Source organism: Petromyzon marinus, unplaced genomic scaffold (genome assembly GCF_048934315.1).
Source record: "Petromyzon marinus isolate PM22_M1 ecotype Great Lakes invasive population unplaced genomic scaffold, UKy_Petmar_22M1.pri1.0 PM_Scaffold_119, whole genome shotgun sequence".
Lineage (NCBI taxonomy): Eukaryota > Metazoa > Chordata > Hyperoartia > Petromyzontiformes > Petromyzontidae > Petromyzon > Petromyzon marinus.
In genome coordinates, this window is record NW_027423079.1 from 222,244 (window position 1) to 244,378 (window position 22,135).

General features: G+C 48.0%; 1 protein-coding gene across 1 annotated transcript in view; it reads left to right on the forward strand.

The window, feature by feature from the left end:
- The window catches only part of LOC116937859 (tyrosine-protein phosphatase non-receptor type 11-like), a 107,089-nt gene that overhangs the window by 59,063 nt on the left and 25,891 nt on the right, over positions 1-22,135 (forward strand). The window contains exons 9-11 of the mRNA XM_076063432.1: positions 2,149-2,228; positions 4,463-4,609; positions 13,799-13,930. Of these exons, the coding sequence (XP_075919547.1) occupies positions 2,149-2,228; positions 4,463-4,609; positions 13,799-13,930 (359 nt within the window). The remainder of the gene's footprint in view (positions 1-2,148; positions 2,229-4,462; positions 4,610-13,798; positions 13,931-22,135) is intronic.

Consider the following 22,135-nt stretch of genomic DNA (forward strand, 5'->3'; position numbering starts at 1 on the left):
TGTTGACTGTTGTTGTTGACTGTTGTTGTTGACTGTTGTTGATTGTTGTTGTTGTTGATTGTTGTTGTTGACTCTTGTTGATTGTTGTTGTTGATTGTTGTTGTTGACTGTTGTTGTTGACTGTTGTTGTTGTTGACTGTTGTTGTTGACTGTTGTTGTTGACTGTTGTTGATTGTTGTTGTTGACTGTTGTTGATTGTTGTTGTTGACTGTTGTTGTTGTTGATTGTTGTTGACTGTTGTTGATTGTTGTTGTTGACTGTTGTTGTTGTTGATTGTTGTTGTTGACTGTTGTTGTTGACTGTTGTTGTTGACTGTTGTTGATTGTTGTTGTTGACTGTTGTTGATTGTTGTTGTTGACTGTTGTTGTTGTTGATTGTTGTTGTTGACTGTTGTTGTTGACTGTTGTTGATTGTTGTTGTTGACTGTTGTTGTTGACTGTTGTTGATTGTTGTTGTTGACTGTTGTTGTTGATTGTTGTTGTTGTTGACTGTTGTTGTTGTTGACTGTTGTTGTTGACTGTTGTTGACTGTTGTTGACTGTTGTTGTTGATTGTTGTTGTTGTTGTTGACTGTTGTTGACTGTTGTTGTTGACTGTTGTTGTTGACTGTTGTTGATTGTTGTTGTTGACTGTTGTTGTTGACTGTTGTTGTTGACTGTTGTTGTTGATTGTTGTTGTTGACTGTTGTTGTTGTTGACTGTTGTTGTTGATTGTTGTTGTTGACTGTTGTTGACTGTTGTTGTTGTTTGTTGTTGTTGTTGACTGTTGTTGATTGTTGTTGTTGACTGTTGTTGACTGTTGTTGTTGACTGTCGTTGTTGATTGTTGTTGTTGACTGTTGTTGTTGTTGACTGTTGTTGTTGATTGTTGTTGTTGACTGTTGTTGTTGTTGACTGTTGTTGTTGTTGATTGTTGTTGTTGACTGTTGTTGTTGACTGTTGTTGTTGTTGACTGTTGTTGTTGATTGTTGTTGTTGACTGTTGTTGACTGTTGTTGTTTGTTGTTGTTGACTGTTGTTGATTGTTGTTGTTGACTGTTGTTGTTGACTGTTGTTGATTGTTGTTGTTGACTGTTGTTGTTGACTGTTGTTGACTGTTGTTGTTGTTGACTGTTGTTGTTGATTGTTGTTGTTGACTGTTGTTGTTGTTGACTGTTGTTGTTATTGTTGTTTGTTGTTGTTGATGTTGTTGTTGATGTTGTTGTTGTTGATGTTGTTGTTGTTGTTGTGGTTGATGTTGTTGATGTTGTTGTTGATGTTGTTGTTGATGTTGTTGTTGTTGATGTTGTGGTTGATGTTGTTGATGTTGTTGTTGTAGTTGTTGATGTTGTTGTTGTTGTTGATGTTGTTGATGTTGTTGATGTTGTTGTTGATGTTGTTGTTGTTGATGTTGTTGTTGATGTTGTTGTTGATGTTGTGGTTGATGTTGTTGATGTTGTTGTTGTAGTTGTTGATGTTGTTGTTGTTGTTGATGTTGTTGATGTTGTTGATGTTGTTGTTGTAGTTGTTGATGTTGTTGTTGTTGTTGATGTTGTTGATGTTGTTGATGTTGTTGTTGTTGATGTTGTTGTTGATGTTGTTGTTGATGTTGTTGTTGATGTTGACCGTTGTTGTTGTTGTTGATGTTGTGGTTGTTGTTGTTGTTGTTGTTGATGTTGTTGACTGTTGTTGTTGTTGACTGTTGTTGTTGATTGTTGTTGTTTTTGTAGTTGTTGTTGATGTTGTTGTTGTTGATGATGTTGTTGTTGTTGATGTTGTTGATGTTGTTGATGTTGTTGTTGTTGATGTTGTTGATGTTGATGTTGTTGATGTTGTTGTTGTTGTTGTTGTTGATGTTGTGGTTGTTGTTGTTGTTGATGTTGTTGATGTTGTTGTTGACTGTTGTTGTTTTTGTAGTTGTTGTTGTTGATGTTGTTGTTGATGTTGTGATGTTGTGATGTTGTTGTTGATGTTGTTGATGTTGATGTTGTGGTTGTTGTTGTTGTTGTTGTTGATGTTGTGGTTGTTGTTATTGTTGTTGTTTGTTGTTGTTGTTGTTGATGTTGTTGTTGTTGATGTTGTTGTTGTTGTGGTTGTTGTGGTTGATGTTGTTGTTGATGTTGTTGTGGTTGATGTTGTTGTTGTTGATGTTGTTGTTGTTGTTGTTGCTCAGTCGATCACAACCGTGTGGTGCTGACGGACGGAGACCCAGACGTGCCTGGCTCCGACTACATCAACGCCAACACCATCACGGTAACCATGGCAACACCGTCACGGTAACCACGGCAACACCATCGCGGTAACCACGGCAACACCATCACGGTAACCATGGCAACACCATCACGGTAACCATGGCAACACCATCACGGTAACCATGCCAACACCATCACGGTAACCACGGCAACACCATCACGGTAACCACGACAACACCGTCACGGTAACCACGGCAACACCGTCACGGTAACCATGGCAACAGCATCACGGTAACCATGGCAACACCATCACGGCAACCATGGCGACACCATCACGGTGATCATGGCGACACCATCACGGTAACCATGGCAACACCATCACGGTAACCATGGCAACACCATCACGGTAACCATGGCAACACCATCACGATAACCATGGCGACACCATCACGGTAGCCATGGCAACACAATCACGGTAACCATGGCAACACCATCACGGTAACCATGGCAACACCACCTCGGTAACCACAGCAACATCATCATGGTAACCATGGCGACACCATTACGGTAACCATGGCAACACCATCACGGTAACCATGGCAACACCATCACGATAACCATGGCGACACCATCACGGTAGCCATGGCAACACAATCACGGTAACCATGGCAACACCATCACGGTAACCATGGCAACACCACCCCGGTAACCACAGCAACATCATCACGGTAACCATGGCGACACCATCACGGTAACCATGGCAACACAATCACGGTAACCATGGCAACACCATAACGGCAACCATGGCGACACCATCACGGCAACCATGGCGACACCATCACGGTAGCCATTGTGACACCATCACGGTAACCATGGCAACACCATCACGGTAACCATGGCAACACAATCACGGTAACCATGGCAACACCATCACGGTAACCATGGCGACACCATCACGGTAACCATGGCGACACCATCACGGTAACCAAGGCAACACCACCACGGTAACCGCGGCAACACCATCACGGTAACCATGGCGACACCATCACGGTAACCATGGCGACACCATCACGGTAACCATGGCGACACCATCACGGTAACCATGGCGACACCACCACGGTAACCGCGGCAACACCATCACGGTAACCATGGCGACACCATCACGGTAACCATGGCGACACCATCACGGCAACCATGGCAACACAATCACGGTAACCATGGCGACACCGTCACGGTAACCATGGCGACACCGTCACGGTAACCATGGCGACACCATCACGGTAACCATGGCGACACCATCACGGCAACCATGGCGACACCATCACGGTAGCCATGGCGACACCATCACGGTAACCATGGCAACACCATCACGGTAACCATGGCAACACCATCACGGTAACCATGGCAACACCATCACGATAACCATGGCGACACCATCACGGTAACCATGGCGACACCATCACGGTAACCATGGCGACACCATCACGGTAACCAAGGCAACACCACCACGGTAACCGCGGCAACACCATCACGGTAACCATGGCGACACCATCACGGTAACCATGGCGACACCATCACGGTAACCATGGCGACACCATCACGGTAACCATGGCGACACCACCACGGTAACCGCGGCAACACCATCACGGTAACCATGGCGACACCATCACGGTAACCATGGCGACACCATCACGGCAACCATGGCAACACAATCACGGTAACCATGGCGACACCGTCACGGTAACCATGGCGACACCGTCACGGTAACCATGGCGACACCATCACGGTAACCATGGCGACACCATCACGGCAACCATGGCGACACCATCACGGTAGCCATGGCGACACCATCACGGTAACCATGGCAACACCATCACGGTAACCACGGCAAACACCATCACGGTAACCATGGCAACACCATCACGGTAACCATGGCAACACCATCACGGTAACCATGGCGACACCATCACGGCAAACATGGCGACACCATCACGGTAACCATGGCGACACCGTCACGGTAACCATGGCGACACAATCACGGTAACCATGGCAACACCGTCACGGTAACCATGGCGACACCGTCACGGTAACCATGGCGACACCGTCACGGTAACCACGGCAAACACCATCACGGTAACCATGGCGACACCGTGGTTATCTTCACTCCCCCCATCTCCCCCCACCCCCCATCCCCCTCAACTCCCCCTCCCCTCCCCCCACAACCCCCCACAACCCCCCACCCCCTCCCCCCCACCCCCCACCCCCACCCCCACCCCCCACCCCCCACCCCCCCAGTATTCGATCTCCGAGAGCGTTCCGCCCTGCCGCTACATCGCCACCCAGGGTTGCCTGGCAACGACCCTCAACGACTTCTGGAGGATGATTTACCAAGAGGACTCGCGTGTGGTTGTCATGACAACCAAAGAAGTGGAGAGGGGGAAGGTGAGTGAGTGGGTGGGTGAGTGGGTGGGTGGGTGAGTGGGTGGGTGAGTGAGTGAGTGGGTGAGTGGGTGAGTGAGTGGGTGAGTGGGTGGGTGGGTGTGTGAGTGAGTGAGTGAGTGGGTGAGTGAGTGGGTGGGTGAGTGGGTGAGTGGGTGAGTGAGTGGGTGAGTGGGTGAGTGAGTGAGTGAGTGGATGAGTAAGTGGGTGAGTGAGTGGGTGAGTGAGTGAGTGGGTGAGTGAGTGAGTGAGTGGGTGAGTGAGTGAGTGAGTGGGTGAGTGGGTGATTGAGTGGGTGGGTGAGTGGGTGGGTGAGTGGGTGGGTGAGTGAGTGGGTGAGTGAGTGGGTGAGTGAGTGAGTGAGTGGGTGAGTGGGTGGGTGGGTGGGTGAGTGAGTGGTGAGTGAGTGGGTGAGTGGGTGGGTGGGTGAGTGGGTGAGTGGGTGGGTGAGTGGGTGAGTGGGTGGGTGAGTGAGTGGGTGAGTGGGTGGGTGGGTGAGTGAGTGAGTGGTGAGTGAGTGGGTGGGTGGGTGGGTGAGTGAGCGAGTGGGTGGGTGGGTGGGTGAGTGAGTGACTGAGTGAGTGACTATCTGAGTGACTAGCTGAGTGACTGAGTGAGTGACTAGCTGAGAGACTAACTGAGTGACTACCTACAGAACAAGTGCGTGACTAGCTGAGTGAGTGACTGAGTGAGTGACTATCTGAGTGACTAGCTGAGTGACTAGCTGATTGAGTGACTAGCTGAGTGACTATCTGAGTGACTATCTGAGTGACTGAGTGAGTGACTAGCTGAGAGACTAACTGAGTGACTGCCTACAGAACAAGTGCGTGACTAGCTGAGTGAGTGACTATCTGAGTGACTGAGTGACTATCTGAGTGAATATCTGAGTGACTAGCCGAGTGACTAGCTGATTGAGTGACTATCTGAGTGACTATCTGAGTGACTAGCTGAGTGAGTGAGTGACTAGCTGAGTGACTGAGTGAATGAGTGACTAGCTGACTATCTGAGTGACTATCTGAGTGACTAACTGAGTGACTGACTGAGTGACTAGCTGAGTGACTGAGTGAGTGAGTGACTAGCTGACTGAGTGAGTGACTATCTGAGTGAGTGGGTGGGTGAGTGAGTGGGTGGGTGGGTGGGTGAGTGAGTGGGTGAGTGAGTGAGTGAGTGGGTGAGTGGGTGGGTGGGTGAGTGGGTGAGTGAGTGGGTGAGTGAGTGGGTGAGTGAGTGAGTGGGTGAGTGGGTGGGTGGGTGAGTGGGTGAGTGAGTGGGTGGGTGGGTGAGTGAGTGAGTGGGTGAGTGGGTGGGTGGGTGAGTGGGTGAGTGAGTGGGTGGGTGGGTGAGTGAGTGAGTGGGTGAGTGAGTGGGTGGGTGAGTGAGTGGGTGAGTGAGTGAGTGGGTGGGTGAGTGAGTGGGTGGGTCAGTGAGTGGGTGGGTGAGTGGGTGAGTGAGTGGGTGAGTGAGTGAGTGAGTGGGTGGGTGGGTGAGTGAGTGAGTGGGTGAGTGAGTGGGTGAGTGAGTGAGTGAGTGGGTGAGTGAGTGGGTGGGTGGGTGAGTGAGTGGGTGGGTCAGTGAGTGGGTGGGTGAGTGGGTGAGTGAGTGAGTGAGTGGGTGAGTGAGTGGGTGAGTGAGTGGGTGAGTGAGTGAGTGGGTGAGTGAGTGGGTGAGTGAGTGGGTGGGTGAGTGGGTGGGTGGGTGAGTGAGTGGGTGAGTGGGTGAGTGAGTGGGTGGGTGAGTGAGTGTGTGGGTGAGTGAGTGTGTGGGTGAGTGAGTGAGTGGGTGGATGAGTGGGTGAGTGAGTGGGTGAGTGAGTGGGTGGGTGGGTGAGTGAGTGGGTGGGTCAGTGAGTGGGTGGGTGAGTGGGTGAGTGAGTGAGTGAGTGGGTGAGTGAGTGGGTGAGTGAGTGGGTGGGTGAGTGGGTGGGTGGGTGAGTGAGTGGGTGAGTGGGTGAGTGAGTGGGTGGGTGAGTGAGTGTGTGGGTGAGTGAGTGTGTGGGTGAGTGAGTGAGTGGGTGGGTGAGTGGGTGAGTGAGTGGGTGGGTGAGTGAGTGGGTGGGTGAGTGAGTGGGTGGGTGAGTGAGTGGGTGGGTGAGTGAGTGAGTGGGTGGGTGAGTGTGTGGGTGAGTGGGTGAGTGGGTGAGTGAGTGACTAACTGAGTGACTACCTACAGAACAAGTGCGTGACTATACTGAGTGACTGACTGAGTGACTGCCTACAGAACAAGTGCGTGACTATACTGAGTGAGTGAGTGACTGAGTGAGTGACTAGCTGAGTGACTAGCTGAGTGATTGAGTGACTATCTGAGTGATTGAGTGACTATCTGAGTGATTGAGTGACTATCTGAGTGATTGAGTGACTATCTGAGTGACTATCTGAGTGACTAGCTGAGTGACTGAGTGACTACCTACAGAACAAGCGCATGACTAGCTGAGTGAGTGACTATCTGAGTGACTATCTGAGTGACTATCTGAGTGAGTGACTATCTGAGTGACTAACTGAGTGACTATCTGAATGACTATCTGAGTGAGTGACTATCTGAGTGACTAACTGAGTGACTGCCTACAGAACAAGTGAGTGACTATCTGAGTGACTATCTGAGTGACTATCTGAGTGACTAGCTGACTATCTGAGTGACTATCTGAGTGACTATCTGAGTGACTATCTGAGTGAGTGACTATCTGAGTGACTATCTGAGTGAGTGACTATCTGAGTGACTAACTGAGTGACTGCCTACAGAACAAGTGAGTGACACTCTGAGTGACTATCTGAGTGAGTGACTATCTGAGTGACTATCTGAGTGAGTGACTATCTGAGTGACTAACTGAGTGACTGCCTACAGAACAAGTGAGTGACTATCTGAGTGACTATCTGAGTGAGTGACTATCTGAGTGACTATCTGAGTGAGTGACTATCTGAGTGACTAACTGAGTGACTATCTGAGCGACTGAGTGACTAACTGAGTGACTGCCTACAGAAGAAGTGCGTGACTATCTGAGTGACTATCTGAGTGACTAGCTGAGTGAGCGAGTGACTATCTGAGTGACTATCTGAGTGACTATCTGAGTGACTATCTGAGTGAGTGAATATCTGAGTGACTAACTGAGTGACTATCTGAGTGACTATCTGAGTGACTATCTGAGTGAGTGACTATCTGAGTGACTAACTGAGTGACTGCCTACAGAACAAGTGAGTGACTATCTGAGTGACTATCTGAGTGACTATCTGAGTGACTAGCTGACTATCTGAGTGACTATCTGAGTGACTATCTAAGTGACTATCTGAGTGACTATCTGAGTGATTAACAATCTGAGTGACTATCTGAGTGAGTGACTATCTGAGTGACTAACTGAGTGACTAGCTACAGAACAAGTGAGTGACTGTCTGAGTGACTATCTGAGTGACTGAGTGAGTGACTATCTGAGTGACTAACTGAGTGACTGCCTACAGAACAAGTGAGTGACTATCTGAGTGACTATCTGAGTGACTAACTGAGTGACTAACTGAGTGACTAACTGAGTGACTGCCTACAGAACAAGTGCGTGACTATCTGAGTGACTATCTGAGTGACTAACTGAGTGACTGCCTACAGAACAAGTGCGTGACTATCTGAGTGACTATCTGAGTGACTATCTGAGTGACTATCTGAGTGACTATCTGAGTGAGTGACTATCTGAGTGACTAACTGAGTGACTAGCTGATTGAGTGACTAGCTGAGTGACTATCTGAGTGACTATCTGAGTGACTGAGTGAGTGACTAGCTGAGAGACTAACTGAGTGACTGCCTACAGAACAAGTGCGTGACTAGCTGAGTGAGTGACTATCTGAGTGACTGAGTGACTATCTGAGTGAATATCTGAGTGACTAGCCGAGTGACTAGCTGATTGAGTGACTATCTGAGTGACTATCTGAGTGACTAGCTGAGTGAGTGAGTGACTAGCTGAGTGACTGAGTGAATGAGTGACTAGCTGACTATCTGAGTGACTATCTGAGTGACTAACTGAGTGACTGACTGAGTGACTAGCTGAGTGACTGAGTGAGTGAGTGACTAGCTGACTGAGTGAGTGACTATCTGAGTGAGTGGGTGGGTGAGTGAGTGGGTGGGTGGGTGGGTGAGTGAGTGGGTGAGTGAGTGAGTGAGTGGGTGAGTGGGTGGGTGGGTGAGTGGGTGAGTGAGTGGGTGAGTGAGTGGGTGAGTGAGTGAGTGGGTGAGTGGGTGGGTGGGTGAGTGGGTGAGTGAGTGGGTGGGTGGGTGAGTGAGTGAGTGGGTGAGTGGGTGGGTGGGTGAGTGGGTGAGTGAGTGGGTGGGTGGGTGAGTGAGTGAGTGGGTGAGTGAGTGGGTGGGTGAGTGAGTGGGTGAGTGAGTGAGTGGGTGGGTGAGTGAGTGGGTGGGTCAGTGAGTGGGTGGGTGAGTGGGTGAGTGAGTGGGTGAGTGAGTGAGTGAGTGGGTGGGTGGGTGAGTGAGTGAGTGGGTGAGTGAGTGGGTGAGTGAGTGAGTGAGTGGGTGAGTGAGTGGGTGGGTGGGTGAGTGAGTGGGTGGGTCAGTGAGTGGGTGGGTGAGTGGGTGAGTGAGTGAGTGAGTGGGTGAGTGAGTGGGTGAGTGAGTGGGTGAGTGAGTGAGTGGGTGAGTGAGTGGGTGAGTGAGTGGGTGGGTGAGTGGGTGGGTGGGTGAGTGAGTGGGTGAGTGGGTGAGTGAGTGGGTGGGTGAGTGAGTGTGTGGGTGAGTGAGTGTGTGGGTGAGTGAGTGAGTGGGTGGATGAGTGGGTGAGTGAGTGGGTGAGTGAGTGGGTGGGTGGGTGAGTGAGTGGGTGGGTCAGTGAGTGGGTGGGTGAGTGGGTGAGTGAGTGAGTGAGTGGGTGAGTGAGTGGGTGAGTGAGTGGGTGGGTGAGTGGGTGGGTGGGTGAGTGAGTGGGTGAGTGGGTGAGTGAGTGGGTGGGTGAGTGAGTGTGTGGGTGAGTGAGTGTGTGGGTGAGTGAGTGAGTGGGTGGGTGAGTGGGTGAGTGAGTGGGTGGGTGAGTGAGTGGGTGGGTGAGTGAGTGGGTGGGTGAGTGAGTGGGTGGGTGAGTGAGTGAGTGGGTGGGTGAGTGTGTGGGTGAGTGGGTGAGTGGGTGAGTGAGTGACTAACTGAGTGACTACCTACAGAACAAGTGCGTGACTATACTGAGTGACTGACTGAGTGACTGCCTACAGAACAAGTGCGTGACTATACTGAGTGAGTGAGTGACTGAGTGAGTGACTAGCTGAGTGACTAGCTGAGTGATTGAGTGACTATCTGAGTGATTGAGTGACTATCTGAGTGATTGAGTGACTATCTGAGTGATTGAGTGACTATCTGAGTGACTATCTGAGTGACTAGCTGAGTGACTGAGTGACTACCTACAGAACAAGCGCATGACTAGCTGAGTGAGTGACTATCTGAGTGACTATCTGAGTGACTATCTGAGTGAGTGACTATCTGAGTGACTAACTGAGTGACTATCTGAATGACTATCTGAGTGAGTGACTATCTGAGTGACTAACTGAGTGACTGCCTACAGAACAAGTGAGTGACTATCTGAGTGACTATCTGAGTGACTATCTGAGTGACTAGCTGACTATCTGAGTGACTATCTGAGTGACTATCTGAGTGACTATCTGAGTGAGTGACTATCTGAGTGACTATCTGAGTGAGTGACTATCTGAGTGACTAACTGAGTGACTGCCTACAGAACAAGTGAGTGACACTCTGAGTGACTATCTGAGTGAGTGACTATCTGAGTGACTATCTGAGTGAGTGACTATCTGAGTGACTAACTGAGTGACTGCCTACAGAACAAGTGAGTGACTATCTGAGTGACTATCTGAGTGAGTGACTATCTGAGTGACTATCTGAGTGAGTGACTATCTGAGTGACTAACTGAGTGACTATCTGAGCGACTGAGTGACTAACTGAGTGACTGCCTACAGAAGAAGTGCGTGACTATCTGAGTGACTATCTGAGTGACTAGCTGAGTGAGCGAGTGACTATCTGAGTGACTATCTGAGTGACTATCTGAGTGACTATCTGAGTGAGTGAATATCTGAGTGACTAACTGAGTGACTATCTGAGTGACTATCTGAGTGACTATCTGAGTGAGTGACTATCTGAGTGACTAACTGAGTGACTGCCTACAGAACAAGTGAGTGACTATCTGAGTGACTATCTGAGTGACTATCTGAGTGACTAGCTGACTATCTGAGTGACTATCTGAGTGACTATCTAAGTGACTATCTGAGTGACTATCTGAGTGATTAACAATCTGAGTGACTATCTGAGTGAGTGACTATCTGAGTGACTAACTGAGTGACTAGCTACAGAACAAGTGAGTGACTGTCTGAGTGACTATCTGAGTGACTGAGTGAGTGACTATCTGAGTGACTAACTGAGTGACTGCCTACAGAACAAGTGAGTGACTATCTGAGTGACTATCTGAGTGACTAACTGAGTGACTAACTGAGTGACTAACTGAGTGACTGCCTACAGAACAAGTGAGTGACTATCTGAGTGACTATCTGAGTGACTGAGTGAATGAGGTACTAGCTGAGTGAGTGACTATCTGAGTGACTATCTGAGTGACTATCTGAGTGACTAACTGAGTGACTACCTACAGAACAAGTGAGTGACTATCTGAGTGACTATCTGAGTGACTGAGTGAGTGACTATCTGAGTGACTAACTGAGTGACTGCCTACAGAACAAGTGAGTGACACTCTGAGTGACTATCTGAGTGAGTGATGATCTGAGTGACTATCTGAGTGACTATCTGAGTGACTAGCTGATTGAGTGACTATCTGAGTGACTATCTGAGTGACTAGCTGAGTGAGTGAGTGACTAGCTGAGTGACTGAGTGAATGAGTGTCTAGCTGACTATCTGAGTGACTATCTGAGTGACTAACTGAGTGACTATCTGAGTGACTGAGTGAGTGACTATCTGAGTGAGTGATTATCTGAGTGACTATCTGAGTGACTATCTGAGTGAGTGACTATCTGAGTGACTATCTGAGTGATTGACTATCTGAGTGACTAACTGAGTGACTATCTGAGTGACTATCTGAGTGACTATCTGAGTGACTAACTGAGTGACTACCTACAGAACAAGTGAGTGACTAACTGAGTGACTATCTGAGTGACTGAGTGAGTGACTATCTGAGTGACTAACTGAGTGACTGCCTACAGAACAAGTGAGTGACTAACTGAGTGACTATCTGAGTGACTGAGTGAGTGACTAACTGAGTGACTAACTGAGTGACTACCTACAGAACAAGTGAGTGACTATCTGAGTGAGTGACTATCTGAGTGACTATCTGAGTGACTATCTGAGTGAGTGACTAACTGAGTGACTAACTGAGTGACTACCTACAGAACAAGTGAGTGACTATCTGAGTGACTATCTGAGTGAGTGACTATCTGAGTGACTATCTGAGTGAGTGACTAACTGAGTGACTAACTGAGTGACTACCTACAGAACAAGTGCGTGACTAACTGAGTGACTACCTACAGAACAAGTGATTGACTAACTGAGTGACTACCTACAGAACAAGTGAGTGACTAACTGAGTGACTACCTACAGAACAAGTGAGTGACTCTCTGAGTGACTAACTGAGTGACTGCCTACAGAACAAGTGAGTGACTAACTGTGTGACTAACTGAGTGACTGCCTACAGAACAAGTGAGTGACTATCTGAGTGACTGAGTGAGTGACTGAGTGAGTGACTAACTGAGTGACTAACTGAGTGACTACCTACAGAACAAGTGAGTGACTATCTGAGTGACTATCTGAGTGACTATCTGAGTGACTGAGTGAGTGACTAACTGAGTGACTAACTGAGTGACTACCTACAGAACAAGTGAGTGACTATCTGAGTGACTATCTGAGTGACTATCTGAGTGACTATCTGAGTGAGTGACTATCTGAGTGACTAACTGAGTGACTACCTACAGAACAAGTGCGTGACTATCTGAGTGACTATCTGAGTGACTATCTGAGTGAGTGACTAACTGAGTGACTAACTGAGTGACTACCTACAGAACAAGTGAGTGACTATCTGAGTGACTATCTGAGTGACTATCTGAGTGAGTGACTATCTGAGTGACTAACTGAGTGACTACCTACAGAACAAGTGAGTGACTATCTGAGTGACTATCTGAGTGAATAACTGAGTGACTATCTGAGTGAGTGATTATCTGAGTGACTATCTGAGTGACTATCTGAGTGAGTGACTAACTGAGTGACTAACTGAGTGACTACCTACAGAACAAGTGCGTGACTAGCTGAGTGACTATCTGAGTGAGTGACTATCTGAGTGACTAACTGAGTGACTACCTACAGAACAAGTGAGTGACTAACTGAGTGACTATCTGAGTGACTATCTGAGTGACTATCTGAGTGACTATCTGAGTGACTAACTGAGTGACTATCTGAGTGAGTGACTATCTGAGTGACTAACTGAGTGACTGCCTACAGAACAAGTGAGTGACTATCTGAGTGACTAACTGAGTGACTATCTGAGTGACTAACTGAGTGACTATCTGAGTGACTAACTGAGTGACTAACTGAGTGACTGCCTACAGAACAAGTGCGTGACTATCTGAGTGACTATCTGAGTGACTAACTGAGTGACTGCCTACAGAACAAGTGCGTGACTATCTGAGTGACTATCTGAGTGACTATCTGAGTGACTATCTGAGTGACTATCTGAGTGACTAACTGAGTGAGTGACTATCTGAGTGACTATCTGAGTGACTATCTGAGTGACTATCTGAGTGACTAACTGAGTGAGTGACTATCTGAGTGACTATCTGAGTGACTATCTGAGTGACTAACTGAGTGACTATCTGAGTGACTAACTGAGTGACTAACTGAGTGACTGCCTACAGAACAAGTGCGTGACTAACTGAGTGACTATCTGAGTGACTAACTGAGTGACTAACTGAGTGACTACCTACAGAACAAGTGAGTGACTATCTGAGTGACTATCTGAGTGACTAACTGAGTGACTACCTACAGAACAAGTGAGTGACTATCTGAGTGACTATCTGAGTGACTATCTGAGTGACTATCTGAGTGACTATCTGAGTGAGTGACTATCTGAGTGACTATCTGAGTGACTATCTGAGTGACTATCTGAGTGACTATCTGAGTGACTAACTGAGTGACTAACTGAGTGACTACCTACAGAACAAGTGCGTGCGTTATTGGCCTGACGTGGGTTCGAGCCGCGACTTTGGGTCTCTCCGCGTCGAGTCGCTGAGTGAAGTCCCGCACAGCGATCACACCCAGAGACTCATGCGACTCTACCACACTTCTCACGTGAGTACCACCACGTGACTACCACCACGTGACCACCACCACGTGACTACCACCACGTGACTACCACCACGTGACTAACACACTCGCCACGTGACTAGCACCACGTGACTAGCACCACGTGACTACCACCACGTGACTAACACACTCGCCACGTGACTAACACACCCGCCACGTGACTACCACCACGTGACTACCACACTCACCACGTGACCACCACCACGTGACTAACACACTCGCCACGGGACTACCACCACGTGACTACCACATTCGCCACGTGACTACCACACTCACCACGTGACTACCACCACGTGACTACGACACTCACCACGTGACTACCACACTCACCACGTGACTACCACACTCACCACGTGACTACCGCACTCACCACGTGACTACCACACTCACCACGTGACTACCACACTCACCACGTGACTACAACCACGTGACTACGACACTCACCACGTGACTACCACACTCACCACGTGACTACCACACTCACCACGTGACTACGACACTAGCCACGTGACTACCGCACTCACCACGTGACTACCACCACGTGACTACCACACTCACCACGTGACTACCACACTCACCACGTGACTACCACACTCACCACGTGACTACCGCACTCACCACGTGACTACCACCACGTGACTACCACACTCACCACGTGACTACCACACTCACCACGTGACTACAACACTCACCACGTGACTACCGCCACGTAACTACCACACTCACCACGTGACCACCACACTCACCACGTGACTACCAACACGTGACTACCACCCTCACCACGTGACTACCACACACACCACGTGACTACCACACTCACCACGTGACTACCACCACGTGACTACCACCCTCACCACGTGTGTGTCTAACTAGCCAGACTTAGTTAGACACGTCTGCCACTTCCACTAAGCTGTGTGTCTGTGTCTCTCTGTGTGTGTCTATCTGTGTGTGTGTCTATCTGTGTCTGTGTCTATCTGTGTGTCTATCTGTGTGTGTGTGTCTCTGTGTGTGTGTCTATCTGTCTGTGTGTGTCTATCTGTCTGTGTCTATCCGTGTGTGTCTCTCGGTGTGTGTGTCTATCTGTGTGTGTGTCTATCTGTGTGTCTGTGTTTCTCTGTGTGTGTCTATCTGTGTCTGTGTCTATCTGTGTGTCTATCTGTGTGTGTCTGTGTGTGTCTATCTGTCTGTGTGTGTCTATCTGTGTGTGTCTATCTGTGTGTGTCTCTGTGTGTGTGTGTCTCTCTGTGTGTGTCTATCTGTGTGTCTATCTGTGTGTGTGTCTCTCTGTGTGTGTCTATCTGTGTGTGTCTCTCTGTGTGTGTCTATCTGTGTGTGTGTTTATCTGTGTGTCTCTGTGTGTTTCTGTGTGTGTCTCTCTGTGTGTGTCTATCTGTGTGTGTCTATCTGTGTGTGTCTATGTGTGTGTTTCTGTGTGTGTCTCTCTGTGTGTGTCTATCTGTGTGTCTATCTGTGTGTGTGTCTATCTGTGTGTGTCTCTGTGTGTGTGTCTATCTGTGTGTGTGTCTATCTGTGTGTGTGTCTGTGTGTGTGTATCTGTGTGTGTCTCTGTGTGTGTCTATCTGTGTGTGTCTCTCTGTGTGTGTGTCTATCTGTGTGTCTGTGTCTCTCTGTGTGTGTCTATCTGTGTGTGTATCTGTGTGTGTCTCTGTGTGTGTCTATCTGTGTGTGTCTCTCTGTGTGTGTGTCTATCTGTGTGTATATGTCTATCTGTGTGTCTATCTGTGTGTGTCTATCTGTGTGTGTCTATCTGTGTGTGTCTATCTGTGTGTGTGGGTCTATCTGTGTGTCTATTTGTGTGTGTCTATCTGTGTGTGTCTCTGTGTGTGTGTCTATCTAGCCAGACTTAGTTAGACAAGTCTGCCACTTCCACTAAGATGTGTGTGTCTATCTGTGTGTGTGTCTATCTGTGTGTGTCTCTGTGTGTGTCTCTCTGTGTGTGTCTCTCTTTGTGTGTCTATCTGTGTGTGTCTATCTGTGTGTCTCTGTGTGTGTGTCTCTCTGTGTGTGTCTATCTGTGTGTCTATCTGTGTGTGTGTCTCTGTGTGTGTGTGTCTATCTGTGTGTGTCTCTCTGTGTGTGTCTATCTGTGTGTGTGTTTATCTGTGTGTCTCTGTGTGTGTTTCTGTGTGTGTCTCTCTGTGTGTGTCTATCTGTGTGTGTCTATCTGTGTGTGTCTATGTGTGTGTTTCTGTGTGTGTCTCTCTGTGTGTGTCTATCTGTGTGTCTATCTGTGTGTGTGTCTATCTGTGTGTGTGTCTGTGTGTGTATCTGTGTGTGTCTCTGTGTGTGTGTCTATCTGTGTGTGTCTCTCTGTGTGTGTGTCTATCTGTGTGCTTGTGTCTCTCTGTGTGTCTATCTGTGTGTCTATCTGTGTGTATGTGTCTCTCTGTGTGTGTCTATCTGTGTGTGTGTCTATCTGTGTGTGTCTATCTGTGTGTCTATCTGTGTGTGTCTATCTGTGTGTGTCTATCTGTGTGTGTGTCTATCTGTGTGTCTATCTGTGTGTGTCTATCTGTGTGTGTCTATTTGTGTATGTGTCTATCTGTGTGTCTCTGTGTGTGTGTTTCTGTATGTGTGTCTCTCTGTGTGTGTCTATCTGTGTGTGTATATCTGTGTGTCTCTATCTGCGTGTGTCTATGTGTGTGTTCCTGTGTGTGTCTCTCTGTGTGTGTCTATCTGTGTCTCTATCTGTGTGTGTCTCTGTGTATGTGTCTATCTGTGTGTCTATCTGTTTGTGTGTCTATCTGTGTGTGTCTCTGTGTGTGTGTCTATCTGTGTGTGTGTCTATCTGTGTGTGTGTCTCTGTGTGTGTGTCTATCTGTGTGTGTCTCTGTGTGTGTCTATCTGTGTGTGTGTATCTGTGTGTGTCTATCTGTGTGTGTGTCTATCTGTGTGTGTGTCTCTGTGTGTGTCTATCTGTGTGTGTCTCTGTGTGTGTGTCTATCTGTGTGTCTGTGTCTCTCTGTGTGTGTCTATCTGTGTGTCTATCTGTGTGTCTGTGTCTCTGTGTGTGTCTATCTGTGTGTGTGTCTATCTGTGTGTGTCTATCTGTGTGTGTCTCTGTGTGTGTGTCTATCTGTGTGTGTCTATCTGTGTGTGTGTCTATCTGTGTGTCTCTGTGTGTGTGTTTCTGTGTGTGTGTCTCTGTGTGTGTGTCTATCTGTGTGTGTCTCTGTGTGTGTGTCTATCTGTGTGTCTCTCTGTGTGTCTATCTGTGTGTCTATCTGTGTGTGTCTATCTGTGTGTGTGGGTCTATCTGTGTGTGTGTCTATCTGTGTGTCTATCTGTGTGTGTCTATCTGTGTGTGTCTATCTGTGTGTGTCTATCTGTGTGTGTCTATCTGTGTGTGTGGGTCTATCTGTGTGTCTATTTGTGTGTGTCTATCTGTGTGTGTCTCTGTGTGTGTGTCTATCTAGCCAGACTTAGTTAGACAAGTCTGCCACTTCCACTAAGATGTGTGTGTCTATCTGTGTGTGTGTCTATCTGTGTGTGTCTCTGTGTGTGTCTCTCTGTGTGTGTCTCTCTTTGTGTGTCTATCTGTGTGTGTCTATCTGTGTGTCTCTGTGTGTGTGTCTAACTAGGCAGACTTAGTTAGACACGTCTGCCACTTCTACTAAGCTGTGTGTGTTTCACTGTGTGTGTGTCTATCTGTGTGTGTGTCTATCTGTGTGTGTGTCTCACTGTGTGTGTCTATCTGTGTGTGTCTCACTGTGTGTGTGTCTATCTGTGTGTGTGTCTATCTGTGTGTGTCTATCTGTGTGTGTGTCTCACTGTGTGTGTGTCTATCTGTGTGTGTCTATCTAGCCAGACTTAGTTAGACACGTCTGCCACTTCCACTAAGCTGTGTGTGTCTCTCTGTGTGTGTGTCTATCTGTGTGTGTCTGTGTGTCTGTGTGTGTATCTGTGTCTATCTAGCCAGACTTAGTTAGACACATCTGCCACTTCCACTAAGCTGTGTGTGTGTGTCTCTGTGTGTGTCTATCTGTGTGTGTCTCTCTGTGTGTGTCTGTGTGTGTGTCTGTGTGTGTGTCTCTGTGTGTGTCTGTGTGTGTCTATGTGTGTGTGTCTCTCTGTGTGTGTCTCTGTGTGTGTCTCTGTGTGTGTCTATCTAGCCAGACTTAGACACGTCTGCAACTTCCACTAAGCTGTGTGTGTGTCTATCTGTGTGTGTCTCTGTGTGTGTGTCTGTGTGTGTGTGTCTGTGTGTGTCTATCTAGCCAGACTTAGTTAGACACGTCTGCCACTTCCACTAAGCTGTGTGTGTCTGTGTGTGTATGTGTGTTTGTGTCTATCTGTGTGTCTATCTGTGTGTGTCTATCTAGCCAGACCTAGTTAGACACGTCTGCCACTTCCACTAAGCTGTGTGTGTGTGTCTGTGTGTGTCTATCTGTGTGTGTCTATCTGTGTGTGTCTATCTGTGTGTGTGTCTATCTATGTGTGTCTATCTAGCCAGACCTAGTTAGACACGTCTGCCACTTCCACTAAGCTGTGTGTGTGTGTCTCTGTGTGTGTGTCTGTGTGTGTGTCTGTGTGTGTGTCTGTGTGTGTGTGTCTGTGTGTGTCTGTGTGTGTCTATCTGTGTGTGTGTCTATCTAGCCAGACCTAGTTAGACACGTCTGCCACTTCCACTAAGCTGTGTGTGTGTGTCTGTGTGTGTGTGTCTGTGTGTGTGTCTGTGTGTGTCTGTGTGTGTCTGTGTGTGTCTATCTGTGTGTCTTTCTAGCTAGACCTAGTTAGACACGTGTGCCACTTCCACTAAGCTGTGTGTGTCTGTGTGTGTGTCTGTGTGTGTGTCTGTGTGTGTCTGTGTGTGTCTGTGTGTGTGTCTATCTGTGTGTGTCTATCTAGCCAGACCTAGTTAGACACGTCTGCCACTTCCACTAAGCTGTGTGTGTCTGTGTGTGTGTGTCTCTGTGTGTGTCTCTGTGCGTGTCTATCTGTGTGTGTCTCTGTGTGTGTCTGTGTGTGTCTCTGTGCGTTTCTGTGTGTGTGTCTGTGTGTGTGTCTGTGTGTCTATCTGTGTGTGTGTCTATCTAGCCAGACCTAGTTAGACACGTCTGCCACTTCCAATAAGCTGTGTGTCTCTGTGTGTGTGTGTCTGTGTGTGTGTCTGTGTGTGTGTGTCTGTGTGTGTGTCTGTGTGTTTGTGTGTGTCTATCTGTGTGTGTGTCTATCTGTGTGTCTATCTGTGTGTGTGTCTATCTAGCCAGACCTAGTTAGACACGTCTGCCACTTCCACTAAGCTGTGTGTATGTCTCTGTGTGTGTCTGTGTGTGTGTGTCTGTGTGTGTGTGTCTGTGTGTGTCTCTGTGTGTGTGTCTGTGTGTGTCTCTGTGCGTGTCTATCTGTGTGTGTCTGTGTGTGTGTCTGTGTGTCTGTGTGTGTGTGTCTCTGTGTGTGTGTCTGTGTGTGTCTATCTGTGTGTGTCTATCTAGCCAGACCTAGTTAGACACATCTGCCACTTCCACTAAGCTGTGTGTGTGTCTGTGTGTGTCTGTGTGTGTCTCTGTGTGTGTGTCTATCTGTGTGTGTGTCTATCTGTGTGTGTGTCTATCTAGCCAGACTTAGTTAGACACGTCTGCCACTTCCACTAAGCTGTGTGTCTGTGTGTGTGTCTATCTGTGTGTGTGTCTGTGTGTCTGTGTGTGTGTATCTGTGTGTGTGTCTATCTGTGTGTCTATCTGTGTGTGTGTCTATCTAGCCAGACCTAGTTAGACACGTCTGCCACTTCCACTAAGCTGTGTGTATCTCTGTGTGTGTCTATCTGTGTGTCTATCTGTGTGTGTGTCTATCTAGCCAGACTTAGTTAGACACGTCTGCCACTTCCACTAAGCTGTGTGTCTGTGTGTGTGTCTGTGTGTGTGTTTCTGTGTGTGTCTGTGTGTGTGTCTGTGTGTGTGTCTATCTAGCCAGACCTAGTTAGACACGTCTGCCACTTCCACTAAGCTGTGTGTGTGTCTGTGTGTGTCTATCTGTGTGTGTGTCTGTGTGTGTGTCTGTGTGTCTGTGTGTGTTTCTGTGTGTGTGTCTGTGTGTCTGTGTGTGTGTCTATCTGTGTGTGTCTATCTGTGTGTCTATCTGTGTGTGTCTATCTAGCCAGACCTAGTTAGACACGTCTGCCACTTCCACTAAGCTGTGTGTGTGTCTCTGTGTGTGTCTGTGTGTGTCTATCTGTGTGTGTGTGTGTGTCTCTGTGTGTGTGTCTATCTGTGTGTGTCTGTGTGTGTGTCTATCTAGCCAGACTTAGTTAGACACGTCTGCCACTTCCACTAAGCTGTGTGTGTCTGGGTGTGTCTGTGTGTGTGTGTGTCTATCTGTGTGTGTCTGTGTGTGTGTGTCTGTGTGTGTCTATCTGTGTGTGTCTGTGTGTGTGTGTCTGTGTGTGTCTCTGTGTGTGTGTCTATCTGTGTGTGTCTATCTAGCCAGACTTAGTTAGATACGTCTGCCACTTCCACTAAGCTGTGTGTGTGTGTCTGTGTGTGTGTCTATCTGTGTGTGTGTCTGTGTGTGTGTCTGTGTGTGTCTGTGTGTGTGTCTATCTGTGTGTGTGTCTATCTAGCCAGACTTAGTTAGACACGTCTGCCACTTCCACTAAGCTGTGTGTGTCTGTGTGTGTGTCTCTGTGTGTGTCTCTCTGTGTGTCTATCTGTGTGTGTCTATCTAGCCAGACTTAGTTAGACACGTTTTCCACTTCCACTAAGCTGTGTGTCTGTGTGTGTCTATCTGTGTGTGTCTATCTAGCCAGACTTAGTTAGACACGTCTGCCACTTCCACTAAGCTGTGTGTCTATCTGTGTGTGTCTATCTGTGTGTGTGTCTGTGTGTGTGTGTCTCTGTGTGTGTGTCTGTGTGTGTGTCTATCTAGCCAGACCTAGTTAGACACGTCTGCAACTTCCACTAAGCTGTGTGTGTCTCTGTGTGTGTCTCTGTGTGTGTCTGTGTGTGTGTCTATCTGTGTGTGTCTATCTAGCCAGACTTAGTTAGACACGTCTGCCACTTCCACTAAGCTGTGTGTGTCTCTGTGTGTGTGTCCGTGTGTGTGTCTATCTGTGTGTGTCTATCTAGCCAGACTTAGTTAGACACGTGTGCCACTTCCACTAAGCTGTGTGTGTGTGTCTGTGTGTCTGTGTGTGTGTGTGTGTCTGTGTGTGTGTCTATCTGTGTGTGTATCTGTGTGTGTGTCTGTGTGTGTCTGTGTGTGTCTGTGTGTGTGTCTATCTGTGTGTGTCTATCTAGCCAGACCTAGTTAGACACGTCTGCCACTTCCACTAAGCTGTGTGTGTGTGTATCTCTGTGTGTGTGTCTGTGTGTGTGTCTGTGTGTGTGTCTGTGTGTGTGTCTATCTGTGTGTGTGTCTATCTAGCCAGACTTAGTTAGACACGTGTGCCACTTCCACTAAGCTGTGTGTGTCTGTGTGTGTGTCTCTTGTGTGTGTGTCTGTGTGTGTCTATCTGTGTGTGTGTCTATCTGTGTGTGTGTCTATCTAGCCAGACTTAGTTAGACACGTCTGCCACTTCCACTAAGCTGTGTGTGTCTGTGTGTGTGTGTCTGTGTGTGTATCTGTGTGTGTGTGTGTCTGTGTGTGTCTATCTGTGTGTCTATCTAGCCAGACTTAGACACGTCTGGCACTTCCACTAAGCTGTGTGTGTCTGTGTGTGTGTGTCTCTGTGTGTGTCTCTGTGTGTATCTGTGTGTGTGTCTCTGTGTGTGTCTGTGTTTCTCTGTGTGTGTGTCTGTGTGTGTCTATCTGTGTGTGTGTCTATCTAGCCAGACCTAGTTAGACACGTCTGCCACTTCCACTAAGCTGTGTGTGTCTGTGTGTGTGTCTCTGTGTGTGTGTCTGTGTGTGTGTCTGTGTGTCTGTGTGTGTCTATCTGTGTGTGTGTCTATCTGTGTGTCTATCTGTGTGTGTGTCTATCTAGCCAGACCTAGTTAGACACGTCTGCCACTTCCACTAAGCTGTGTGTGTCTGTGTGTGTGTGTCTCTGTGTGTGTCTCTGTGTGTGTCTGTGTGTGTGTCTCTGTGTGTGTCTGTGTTTCTCTGTGTGTGTGTCTGTGTGTGTCTATCTGTGTGTGTGTCTATCTAGCCAGACCTAGTTAGACACGTCTGCCACTTCCACTAAGCTGTGTGTGTCTGTGTGTGTGTCTCTGTGTGTGTGTCTGTGTGTGT